Source organism: Corythoichthys intestinalis, chromosome 19 (assembly GCF_030265065.1).
Source record: "Corythoichthys intestinalis isolate RoL2023-P3 chromosome 19, ASM3026506v1, whole genome shotgun sequence".
Classification (NCBI taxonomy): domain Eukaryota; kingdom Metazoa; phylum Chordata; class Actinopteri; order Syngnathiformes; family Syngnathidae; genus Corythoichthys; species Corythoichthys intestinalis.
In genome coordinates this window covers 25,491,461-25,505,297 of record NC_080413.1, presented here as the reverse complement: position 1 = coordinate 25,505,297, position 13,837 = coordinate 25,491,461, and the positions used below count along the sequence as shown (strand labels likewise).

At 41.8% G+C, this 13,837-nt stretch overlaps 1 protein-coding gene across 3 annotated transcripts in view; it reads left to right on the top strand.

Annotated features, from left to right (window-relative positions):
* The window catches only part of rab15 (RAB15, member RAS oncogene family), a 36,996-nt gene that overhangs the window by 682 nt on the left and 22,477 nt on the right, over positions 1–13,837 (top strand). Inside the window, exon 2 of one of the 3 annotated variants that reach the window (XM_057822588.1) lies at positions 213–530. The exons of the other annotated variants lie outside the window; for them this stretch is intronic. Within the exon in view, the coding sequence (XP_057678571.1) occupies positions 407–530 (124 nt within the window). The 5' untranslated portion in view covers positions 213–406. The remainder of the gene's footprint in view (positions 1–212; positions 531–13,837) is intronic. 3 annotated transcript variants of the gene reach the window in all.

Genomic DNA, 13,837 nt, shown 5'->3' with positions numbered 1-13,837 from the left:
ATGCTGTCGCAGATGCAGTAACGTAACATTTGGATTTTGGAATAACGTTTAAAAGACAACTGTATGACTGTTCCAACACGTTTTAATACAATATATGTATTTAAAAGCCACACAGGGCTTAAACAATATAAAATACGAGAAACATTATATGCAAACCTTACATTTTGAAAAACAAACCGGAACCAGTAACTATTGTTCATTGAACTTGACAGTAATTCACCGCACCCACTGGAGGCAGGAGGATCGAGCATCCTTGTTTTGTCTCAGTCAGTCCTCAAAAAGAAACAAATTCTGACGTTGCCAGTTCAAGCAGACATGGCTCGTGAGAGGAGAGGGAGCCATTCGTCCCTGAGTTAGCCGACTGGCAGCTTTTATTTTCCCCCCTCCCTCTCTTTAATTCAAAACCATGGCTAAGCAGTACGATGTGCTCTTCCGACTCCTGCTTCTCGGAGACTCTGGGGTTGGAAAAACATGTTTGCTATGCAGATTCACCGACAATGAATTTCACCCGTCCCACATTTCAACCATAGGTAAGCGCCACTAACCACAATATTTTGAAATTCTTGTTGATGTTGCAAGTTACGACCAAGCAGATCTGGCAAATACCTTTCGTGCCAATACACATTTATATGTAATAAAGAGGACTCATACTGCTGCAAAATATAAGAATATATTTTATTTCAGTTATAGTTTCGCTTGCGTTCACCAGCAATAAAAGGAAATGTATTTGACAAATTTCCATGTGATTGACTTGAGACCAGTTCAGGTAGGGCCGGTGCTGAGATTCGAACCCACGACCTTTTCACTGTGAGGTACATTTGTTATTATGCTCCCCCTTCTAAATTTGTACAATTTATTAGAAGTATTTATTGTTTAAAAAGAAAAAAAAAAGTTGTGCATCTTGCTGAACAAGTTTGAATCTTGGATCAGGCCTTACCTGGACTGAAATTGTTTCCATGTTTGAATTGTTTAAATTGTCAATCTGCTTCGCTTCGTTTTCGCTACATATTCTCCCTCCTCCCACATTGCCCAAAACTATATTCTCGAACTTCAATATATTTCAATATTCAATATTTCAAGAGTGAATTTGCTTTACAATCTATGTCAGGGGTGCCCAGTCCCTGTCCTCGAGAGCCCCTATTCAGCTTGTTTTCCATGTCTCCCTCCTCTAACACACCTGAATCAACTAATCAGGATCGTTATCAGGCTGCTGCAGAGTTTGCTGTGAGCTGATCATTTGATTCAGGTGTGTTAAAGGAGGGAGATATGGAAAACAAGCTGGATAGGGGCTCTCGAGGACCGGGATTTGGCACCCCTGATCTATGTCTTGCGAGACGGTCGACCACTCCAGTGTGAACCCTGACTCTCGGCAACATCAGACCCTGTGACCCTAATTTCACTGCTAACCTGTGTTTTGCCGGACATATTCTATGTTGAACTGTCCCGTCCTGGAGGTCCACCTTGAAGTAGCTCAATTGCAAATTTAGCTGACTTGATTTTGTACCCTTTTGATACAAACTAGTAGAAACTGAGGGGCCGTTTACATGCTGACTCTCGGAGAATATAAAAAAATTTCTCATTTGCATTTGCGTCTCCATTCGAACAATGTCGCAATTCCGCATGAAAACGATGTAGTATTCATGCCAGGCCCTAGGGGGCAGTGCAGATTTACAGGGTGACAGAGAATGATGCACTTTGACCCCACCAAGCTCCCTCAGCCCGGAAAAAAATATGCCCGCCCACGCGAAGCAATGGCATTTTTCTTTTGTTCAAAAAGGCACAAAAATGGAAACATTCAACATGTTTAATTTAAAAATATTATTAAAACAGTAAATTAAAGTCGACAATCCAGCATATTTGCTGTTTTTAATGTTTAGTAGCACCGCTGCGCATGCCCAATGTGACGTGAACCAGTGCTGATGTTATCGGCGCGGTCTCGCGCCACGGGAGCCTTTGATATGCATGTCGAGAAAGCCCCCCTCAATCCTCCGCAATCGGATTCTTCCACTTTGGAGGCAGGATTCAGAATTTTTCATTTTCGCCCTCAGTCTTCGCCGACAACATATGCATGCGAGGCCATTCCGCAACACAGTCAATGCATCTTCGTGTCGCAGAGTCGCCATGTAAACTGCCCCTGAAACAACAATGCCTCTGCCGTTCCTAAGCACTGATTGTAAAAGAATAGACCAGGGTCTCCAAACTATTCCACATTGGAGCGCAGTGGATGCAAGATTTTATTTTAACAAAAAGAGGGGCCGTTTACATGGTGACGCTGCGACACTAAGGCGCAACGATTGCGTTGCAGACTGGCCTTGCCTTTACACGGTGAGGCAAAGACGCAAACTTTTGATTCCGGCCTCCAAAGCTCCACAACCATATGAATGGAATGCTCTTGCGCTGACACACGTTACTTTGGGCATGCGCAGTCGCGGCTACTAAACATTCTAAACAGAAAACATGGCTTAACGTCTGCTTTAATTTACTGTGTTATGATTATTTTTGTGCCTTTTGAAGCAAAAAAAAAAAAAACGCGTGGACGCCATTGCTTTGAGTGGGCGAGTATGTTGTCTTTCTGGCTGAGGAAGTTGTTGTCATTGACTGTCGCTTTGTAAAACTGCACTGCCTCCTAGGGCCTGGCATGAATACTACATCATTTTTCCACAGAATTGCGACATCGTTCGAATGGAGACGGAACCAAGACGGAACCATGTAAATGCAAACATGAAAGTTATTCTCGGAGCGTCACCATGTAAACGGCCCCCAAGACAGCACCTTTTCACCAATCTGGTGTCTTACAAGTGTAATCAGTTGATTGCAGTCAAGTAAACTGTCTGTGTTCGATCGGCAGCAACAATAACCAGGACCCACAACAGTCCTTGAGGACCTGTTTTGAAACCCCTTTTTTTTTCCTTTGCTGAACTTTTTATTCATTTGATTTTTTTCACTTATTCTCTTCAGGGTCATTAAAGTGGAAGTCAGTGAAGTAGCTTAAGCAAATTTGAAGACTTATTCAACAACGAACGGATTAACGAATGAAATAATACTACCTGATACAGTTAATCGGCACGATCAATAGCATGAAAATGAAGAAATAAACCCAACTAGCTCTACTACAATGTAGAACTCCTTTGCTTCATACAGACACCTGTATGAAGCAAAGCACAGTACTCTGTGTTGTAATATGGTAATCTATCTAATTTATGTTTTGACAATGGTCAAGAGAAACAACGATCTTGTGGAATTATATGCTGACATTGCCTGTAACATGGAGGTGACACTGTACAGGGATCCCTCTGGCCCCTAGGGTGATATTAAGTCAGGGAATGATGGCTAAATGGCTTTTTATTGAAAGGACATAATGTATTGTGCAGACAAGGTCATGTTAATGAATTATGTCAATTGAGTGGGATCCACAGGCAGATGCTGCTTGAACTTAATTAGCATCAAGAGAGACTGTAATTTTGCAAAGAATATATCTGCATCATGCACCATGGTATACTTGTCTGCTATATCAGTTTCTGGGTTTGAATCTGGCCTTTTGTGTGGTATATTTTTCCTCACATACTTTCAGGGATTCTCCCTGATCTACAGTTGTACCTCGACATACGATCACTTCGACACGATCTTTTCGACATCCGACGTAAAATTTGACTCGCCATTTGTTTCTACATCCGACGAAATGCTCGAAATAAGACGATTTATGACAACGTTGCAATTTCGTTGTTTTCCCACAAGACGCACACACGGCGGATTTTCTTGTGAGAAAAATCAACATGGGTTCCAAGAATGTTAAAGCAGGTGGTGAAAAAAAAAAAAAAGGTGAGGCTTACCAATGGAAAAATATGAGCGTGAACTGCTTGACAATACTCCTCCGACCTCCGTTTGCCATTCTTTATTAGTAAATGTGACAGCCATCGCAAAAGAGATCGCCAGCGTCGTCAGGTTTTGTAATCATTTATTTCAGAACTTGTGCAAAAATAACACGCCAACAGCCCGCAACAATAGGACGTAAAAGTGAAAGGAATATCTCAACTGCACTCTCTCACTCTGCCGTCAGCCCCGCGGTGCGTTCAGGTACACCACACAAAATACAACTGCCGCATTAGAATCCGATTTGTTACATTATTACAGTTATTCTTACGATTATTATTACTATTATTATGTTGTTGTTCCGATTTTTCTTCATTAAGTATTTGTTTTGCTCTTTGTAATTGCTATTTGCAATAGTAACAGCAGTATTTATTAAGGATTTGGTGTAGGTTTTTGGGCTGTGGAATGAATTAATGGAATTATGTATTCTAATGGGAAAATCCTGCTCGGCATACGACCATTTCGGCTTACAAACAAGGTCCTGGAACGAATTAACTTCGTATGTAGAGGTACCACTGTATCTATAATCCAGAATATCTTCACTCACCAAAAACCTGTATGTGAGGTTAATTGATGATGACTTTGTCCACAGGTGTTTGTCTGTAGCTACCCTACTACGGACTGCTACCAGTCCAGAGTGTACAAGGTTAATCGACTCATCCATGACCCGAATTAGGGTCTATGATATGTGTAACTTCGCTCATTTTATCAAGACTCCAAAAGGCTATTTTAAGCCATTCCTATTGAGTGTGATAGCTTTTCTAAATGGTCTCAATTTATAGCTATAGACATAGTGAAAATCTTCTTGACTTCGACTTCTATCGCCCACTTGGTGTGTGGTTTTAGTGTAATATTTTGTTTTACAGTTCCCATTGTACACAAAATGGACAGAGCCTACTTTCGTCGATATATTATAAAGAATAGTGGGTCTCATAGCTCAGTTAGGCCTGTAATGTTTCATTTTGCCCTCGCCAAGGATTAGCAGACTCAAAAGTCCACAGAGAAGTAGTCACACTAGAGTGGTCAATGTCCTTCTCTGCTCAGGATCAATAAATAATTTTCCAGCCTTCACAGTGATGGAGGGATGTACAGTAATATATCTCTTAGGCTTTTCCACTGACCTGTGGTTTAGTCAGTCCTCTTGTCCAGTTTTTATGTCTTATTTACCTAAAATAAATAAATAAAATTCACCTTTAGGATTATATTGGTTTTCCCAGACATGATATTTGAAGAAAAATTAGTTCAACTAGTAGTTCCAAAACTTGATGAACAACAGCTTATTGTTGTTTTAGTAATTGTTTTTAGCCATTTCCTACACTGTTTGTCCTGTTCAAGATGGCTGCAAGTTTGACTTACTTCATGTGTTCATTAAAAAATATATTCAGAGAAACTAAGCATATCTTTACATGAACTTAACATGCCAAAGTACATTTTTTACTTATCTGTATGCTGTCCCTGACAAAAAATGCATATCAGTTATACATATTGCAAATTAATTTATGTCTATGAATAGTTGGATAAATGTTCAATACATATTTATATATACCTCACTGTATTTTTCTAAGAAAAAGTGCTGCTCCAAATTACCTAAAGATATATTAAATGTGTTCTCATATATTTAGCTGTATTTTCAAATTTATAAACTGTTAAATCTCTAATATGTCTAGTTTCTACAATCATACAATTCATCAAATACCAAATAAGAGTCGAAGGCAACAGTAAAATAAGATTTTCAGAATGTAGGCAGAGAAGGAAAATGACAACAACAACAAAAAACATTAGTTCATCAAGAAACATCAACATGATGTATAACCCACAAACTTTTCTTCCTGGTACTTTTTTATTTTAACCACTAGATTCTCAGTAGTTAACAGTAGTAGGTTTAGTAGGTCTCGTCCTGATCTCATCTCATCTCATCATCTACCACTTGCTCTGGGGTTGGGTCGCGGGGAAGCAGCTTTAACAGGAAAGCCCAGACTTCCCTCTCCCCAGCCACTTCAACCAGATCCTCCGGCGGGATCCCAAGGCGTTCCCAGGCCAGCCGAGAGACAGTCTCTCCAGCGACCAGGAGGCATCCAAACAAGATGCCCAAGCCACCTCAGCTGGCTCCTCTCAACGCGGAGGAGTAGCGGCTCGACGCCGAGTCCGTCCCGGATGACTGAGCTTCTTACCCTCTCTAAGGGAGAGCCCGGACACCCTGCGGAGGAAAACACATTTCGGCCGCTTGTAACCGGGATCTTGTTCTTTTGGTCACGACCCACAGCTCGTGATCATAGGTGAGGGTAGGAACGTAGATCGACTGGTAAATCGAGAGCTTCACCTTTTGGCTCAGCTCCTTCTTCACCACTACGGACCGGTGCAAAGTCCGCATTACTGCAGACGCTGCACCGATCCGCCTGTCGATCTCCCGCTCCCTCCTACCCTCACTCATGAACAAGACCTCAAGACACTTGAACTCCTCCACTTGGGGCAGGATCTAATCCCCTACCCGGATAGGGCACTTCACTCTTTTCCAACTGAGGACCATGGTCTCGGATTTGGAGGTGCTGATCTTCATCCCAACCGCTTCACACTCAACTGCGAACCGCTCCAGTGAGAGTTGGAGGTCACGGCTTGATGAAGCCAACATCACCACCATCTGCAAAAAGCAGAGATGCAATGCTGAGGCCACCAAACTGGACCCCCTCAACGCTTCGGCTGTGCCTAGAAATTCTGTCCATAAAAATTACAGTGCCTTGCAAAAGTATTCGGCCCCCTTGAACCTTGCAACCTTTCGCCACATTTCAGGCTTCAAACATAAAGATATAAAATTTTAATTTTTTGTCAAGAATTAACAACAAGTGGGACACAATCGTGAAGTGGAACAAAATTTATTGGATAATTTAAACTTTTTTAACAAATAAAAAACTGAAAAGTGGGGCATGCAATATTATTCGGCCCCCTTGCGTTAATACTTTGTAGCGCCACCTTTTGCTCCAATTACAGCTGCAAGTCGCTTGGGGTATGTTTCTATCAGTTTTGCACATCGAGAGACTGACATTCTTGCCCATTCTTCCTTGCAAAACAGCTCGAGCTCAGTGAGGTTGGATGGAGAGTGTTTGTGAACAGCAGTCTTCAGCTCTTTCCACAGATTCTCCATTGGATTCAGGTCTGGACTTTGACTTGGCCATTCTAACACCTGGATACGTTTATTTTTCAACCATTCCATTGTAGATTTGGCTTTATGTTTTGGATCATTGTCCTGTTGGAAGATAAATCTCCGTCCCAGTCTCAGGTCTTGTGCAGATACCAACAGGTTTTCTTCCAGAATGTTCCTGTAATTGGCTGCATCCATCTTCCTGTCAATTTTAACCATCTTCCCTGTCCCTGCTGAAGAAAAGCAGGCCCAAACCATGATGCTGCCACCACCATGTTTGACACTGGGGATGGTGTGTTCAGGGTGATGAGCTGTGTTGCTTTTACGCCAAACATATCGTTTTGCATTGTGGCCAAAAAGTTCAATTTTGGTTTCATCTGACCAGAGCACCTTCTTCCACATGTTTGGTGTGTCTCCCAGGTGGCTTGTGGCAAACTTTAAACAAGATATCTTTGAGAAATGGCTTTCTTCTTGCCACTCTTCCATAAAGGCCAGATTTGTGCAGTGTACGACTGATTGTTGTCCTATGGACAGACTCTCCCACCTCAGCTGTAGATCGCTGCAGTTCATCCAGAGTGATCATGGGCCTCTTGGCTGCATCTCTGATCAGTTTTCTCCTTGTTTGAGAAGAAAGTTTGGAAGGACGGCCGGGTCTTGGTAGATTTGCAGTGGTCTGATGCTCCTTCCATTTCAATATGATGGCTTGCACAGTGCTCCTTGAGATGTTTAAAGCTTGGGAAATCTTTTTGTATCCAAATCCGGCTTTAAACTTCTCCACAACAGTATCTCGGACCTGCCTGGTGTGTTCCTTGGTTTTCAAAATGCTCTCTGCACTTTAAACAGAACCCTGAGACTATCACAGAGCAGGTGCATTTATACGGAGACTTGATTACACACAGGTGGATTCTATTTATCACCATCGGTCATTTAGGACAACATTGGATCATTCAGAGATCCTCACTGAACTTCTGGAGTGAGTTTGCTGCACTGAAAGTAAAGGGGCCGAATAATATTGCACGCCCCACTTTTCAGTTTTTTATTTGTTAAAAAAGTTTAAATTATCCAATAAATGTTGTTCCACGTCACGATTGTGTCCCACTTGTTGTTGATTCTTGACAAAAAAATTAAATTTCATATCTTTATGTTTGAAGCCTGAAATGTGGCGAAAGGTTGCAAGATTCAAGGGGGCCGAATACTTTTGCAAGGCACTGTATGAAAAGTATTGGTGACAAAGGGCAGCCTTGAATGAATTTGACTTACTGCCTGCAATGCAGACTCTGTTGTACAGGGACCGAACAGCCCTTACCAAGGGGCTCGGTACCCCGTACTCCCGGAGCCCCCCCTACAGGGCTCCCCGAGGCACATGGTCGAACGCCTTCTCCAGATCTACAAAACCCATGTAGACTGGTTGGGCGAACTCACACGCACCCTCGAGGACCCTGCCGATGGTGTAGAGCTGGTCCACTGTTCCAAAGCCGGGACGAAAACCACACTGCTTCTCCTGTATCTGAGATTCAACTTCCCAACAGACCCTCCTCTCCAGCACCCCTGAATAGACTTTACCGGGGAGGCTGAGGAGTGTAATCCCTGTATAATTGGAACACACCCTCCGGTCCCACATTTTAAAAAGGGGCACCGCCACCCTAGTCTGCCAACCCAAAGGAACTGTCCTCAATGTCCACGCAATGTTGTAGAGGCGTGTCAACCACAACAGCCCCACAACATCCAGAGCCTTTAGGAACTCCGGGCGGATCTCATCCACCCCCGGGGCCTTGCCACCAAGGAGCTTTAGGTTTAGTAGGTATGAGAAGTATTTCCCTTTCCGTCAAAGGGCACATCTGTGCGATAAAAGGATCTGCTAGGATGTTTTACTCGTAGTCTCTTAGTTTGATCTGTACTCCCCAGAGATGCTTTATGTCACAACCGCTATCAAGAAAGAGCTTCTCCCATTATCCATATGAGGAGTAGGAAACGGCATACATGGTTTTGCCCCAGTGGGAATAAGTCTACAGCCTTGGACGTACATGCAACCTTAATATGGCCAAGCGTGGAACAGTAAAGACAGGAAAGGAAGTGTTGCATATATGTGTTGCTGGTTGTATTTTCGTTTGATGACTTGCTGGGTAGTAAACATGTAAAAAAAGAAAGAAAAGAAAAAGGAAATCAAGGGGGCAGCTGGTTACCAGGCAACCACGTATGAAGTCAAGACCTGAGGAAGATGCTTGGAAAGTTAACAGCTAAATTATTTACCAGCGTTTTTGGGCAACATGCTAAGCTAAGGTACTACATTGCTTGATATAATATATATTTTATTTCTGTTATTAGTATTATTATTATTGCGGCACCCTCCTTATCACACGTTAATGTTTCACCACAATGATTTTCAAATTGTTGACAATACAGTAGAAATATTGCATAATGATTACTTTATTGCGGTAATTGTCAACAAGTTTATTAAGAATAACAGATGCTTCCCCGTGGCATAAAGCTTCAGTTTCCAGTAGTAATCATAATGTCACAGCTGACAAGATGTTTTTTTTCCTCAGGAATATGTTCATTCAACCATTCATCTCTCCTATTCGACCATCTGCAGCCATGTCCTCTAACACCCTGACAAATGTCACCACCTCATCTATGTTGAATGCTAGAACACGCTCAGTTCATTTGTCAAGTCACTTTGGGATTTGTTCCCCTTCGTTTATTCAAGGCCCTCACTCTGCTGATTGTGAAGCGCTGCCATGTTCCATTAAATGCAGTCTGCTGTATTGTTGTGTTCCCATTGTTACAATAGAGTGTGTAAGCTGCAGAAAATCTTTTTTGTTTTTTTCCAACTTCAGCAGAAGCAGTTCCTAAAGACAGACTTTAATTAGATGCACTGCTTCAATGAATGTCAAGGTTTTGAAAGAAAATTAAGCCTGTACAGCATAAAGTTGGCCCCGTGTTCACAATGCTGATATATTCAATTCAATTCAATTTTATTTGTATAGGCCTATATCACAACAAGGCTGTCTCAGAGCTTTGCAGAATCAATATGATACACAGTCAGAAACAGTAGGTGAATTGGAAGAAGTTCATGTCCTGGGCATCCCCCATCCTTAGACCCTCCATGTCGGCAAGAAAAAAAAAACTCCAAAAACCCTGTGGGAAAAATGAGAAACCTTGGGGAGAACCACAGTCAGGAGAGATCCACTCACAGGACAAACAGGCTATAAATGCACCAGGATTGATGGTGGGTATTAGCAGCAGGAGATCCAGTTTGTAGAGATGCAATGGAGTGAAGAAACAAGAGGGGGTCCATTTAGCCAGATGAGACGAGGGAGGGGGGGGTGGTCAACGAGGACGTCCATCCACCCAGAGGGGAGGGGGGAAAGGGGACACCGGGTGACTAGTGATGAAGAGACTAGTCAACTAGATATTAGAATTAGAAAAGAGAAATAAAGTAAAGACAAGTGGTAGGTAGAGTGAGAAACAGGGGATAGGACTCAGTGGCTGTACTTCCCCTAGCATTATAGCTTTGAGTGCAGCTTAGACTGAACTGTGAGTCTAGTCCGATTTAAACTAGCCTGACCATAAGCTTTGTGAAATAGGAACGTTTTTAGTCTAATCTTAAATTTACAGACTGTGTTGGCTTCTTTTATACTACCTGGAAGCTGATTCCATCAGACAGGAGCTTGGTAGCTAAAGGCTCTAGCTCCTACTGTAATTTTAGAGACCCTGGGAACTACCAGTAGACCTGCATTCTGAGAACGGAGTGTTCTGTTGGGGCGGGATGGACCCAGAGCATCGGTGAGATATAATGAACAAATTGATTGTTACTCTTCAATCATCATTTCTAGCTTAATTCACCTATTACATATTTTATTGTGTTTTGCTGTTTCTGTACTGTGTATCGATGCCTTTGGAACTCAAGGCAATGCTAACAATGCTACTTTGTCAGTGACATTAGTTCTGTCACTGAAGCATAATAGCAGTCCACACTGTCACTTATCCCTGCAGTGTACGTACTGTACATTCAATTACTGAAATGCAATGCTACTTTCTTCACTGGCTCTAATCCTCCTCTGTAGAAATGGAAATCGATTGAATTCAATACCTTTTTTTCTCCCACAGTGGGCTGTCGGGTCACTTGGGTATGAGTCCGTTTAACATAGATGAGCTGTTAATTGACTTCTTGGGGAATACTGTGGTCTCTTAAAGTGGTGTGGTTTTACTTTTGATTGACTTCAGTGGCATTAGTCAGCGGAGGCATTGATGCAAGGGGGGGCGGGGGGGACAAGAAGAGGGATTTACATTTAATAACTGGAACAGGAAGGCAAGAAAAAATGTCCATCTTCATGCTAGCATTCTGCTTCCTAGTTCTCAGAGATGTAAGATAACTGGACCATGCCATTATTTATTTTATTTGTTTAATTTAATTTAGAATAGGGCGAACATTGGCAAGAGTATTCAGTTAGTGTCAAAACTTAACACACCAATTATTGCAAACTAAACCCATTTTGATGGCATGTAAAACACGACAGCACAGTTGCTACAGTAAATAAAGTACAGTAGAATAAAAAAGTATATGAACCTTTTGGAATTTATCACATTTCTGCATAAAATCACCATCACATCACCATGTGATCTGATCTTTGTCAAAATCACACAAATGTAAAAACATTGTCTGCTTTAACTAAAATGACCCAAACATTTATTTTAATGAGTTTAGCATACAAAGTAGTAAGTAAACCCCCTGCCTAAGGAGACTTAAAGAGCAATTGAAACCATTTTTTTACCAAACAATTAACAATTGGTAAAAATTGTCTGGATGAGAGGCATTATCTGATGTGCATCATGCCTCGGTCAAAAGAGCTTTCTGAAGACCTGTGATCAAGGATTGTTGATTTATATAAAGCTGGGGAAGGATACAAAACCATTTTTAGAAGTCTGAATGTTCATCAATCGACAGTCAGAAAATGTCTCTACAAACGGAGAGAGCAAGAGGCACTGTTGCTTCTCTCCCAAGGAGTGGCCGTCCACCAAAGCTGACGCCAGGAGTTCAGCGCAGAATACTCAGAGAGGTAAAAAAGAACCAGAGAGTGTCTGCTAAAGACTTACAGAAATCATTGGCAAAATACAAAAGAACAAAATACACTTTCTGGAGTGGCCAAGTCAAAGTGCAGACTTGAACTCCGTTGAGATGCTTTGGCATGACCTAAAGACAGCGATTCATGCCAGACATCCCAGGAATCTGACTGAACTACAGCAAGCAGCTTTGTTGAAAAAATGGGCCAAGATTAGTTCTGATCGATGTGGCAGACTGATCTGCAGCTACAGGAGAAGCGTCTGGTTGAAGTTATTGTTGCCAAAGCGGGTGGCACCAAATATTAAATGTGATGGTTCACTAACTTATTTTTCCCCCTTCTGTCATTGTTTGCATGCTATCCTCATTAAAATATGAAAACCTATAAATGTGTGGTTGGTTTTTGTAAGCACTGTTTTTTCATCTGTGTGATTTTCACAAAGAACAGATCACATTTGATGGTGATATTATGCAGAAATGTGAGAAATTCCAAAAGTTTCATACCACTGTATAAAGTGATCCCTCGCTACCTCGCGCTACAAACTTCGCGCCCTCAGTCCGTCGTGGATTTTTTTCCAATTACAAAAGAATTAATAAATACAGTATTTCATTTAGAAAAAAATATTAAGATATATGCATTAATACATGTACAGTATAAATCATTGTCCCTATTAACCGCGAAAAACGACACATCACTGAACACAATTGTTTTGGCAAGCAAGACACATATAACAGCTTTTCTTTTTTTAATGCATGATTGAGATATCAGCTTGACCAAAATGTGTAGTTCCTCCTTTATTTATTTTTTGCCAAATAGGCACTCATATTTTAAAATGCAGTGATCTTAAATAGAACATATCTCTTATATGTTCTAGACATGCGTACTGTGGGTGAAAATCCGCAATAGACAATCAATATGATTTTTTTAAATTTTTAAATAGCTGAACCACTCCTGCACACTTTTTGTCTGACAGAAGCTTCTGTGTGAGTTCGTTCATACATTATACAGTGCTGGCCAAAAGTATTGGTGCCCTCAGCCTCATACTTGGTAGCACAACCTTTAGACAAAATAACTGCGAACAACCGCTTCCGGTATCCATCAATGAGATTCTTACAATGCTCTGCTGGAATTTTCGACCATTCTTCTTTGGCCAACTGCTCCAGGTCTCTGAGATTTGAAGGGTGCCTTCTCCAAATTGCCATTTTCAGATCTCTCCACAGGTGTTCAATGGGATTCAGGTCTGGACTCATTGCTGGCCACTTTAAAAGCCTCCAGTGCTTTCTCTCAAACCATTTTCTAGTGCTTTTTGAAGTGTGTTTGGGGTGATTGTCCTGCTGGATGACCCATGACCTCTGAGGGAGACCCAGCTTTCTCACACTGGGCCCTACATTATGCAGCAAAATTTGTTGGTAGTCTTCAGACTTCATAATGCCATGCACACAGTCAAGCAGTCCAGTGCCAGAAGAAGCAAAGCAAGCCCAAAACATCAGGGAACCTCCGCCATGTTTGACTGTGGGGACCGTGTTCTTTTGTATGAAGGCCTCGTTTTTCATCCTGCAAACTCTATGTTGATGCCGTTTCCCAAAAAGCTCTACTTTTGTCTCATCTGACCAGAGAACATTCTTCCAAAACGTTTTTGGCTTTCTCAGGTAAGTTTTGGCAAACTCCAGCCTGGCTGATTTATGTCTCTGTGTCAGAAGTGGAGTCTTCCATGGTATCCTACCATTGAGTCTCTTTTCATTCAGACGCCGACGGATAGTACAGGTTG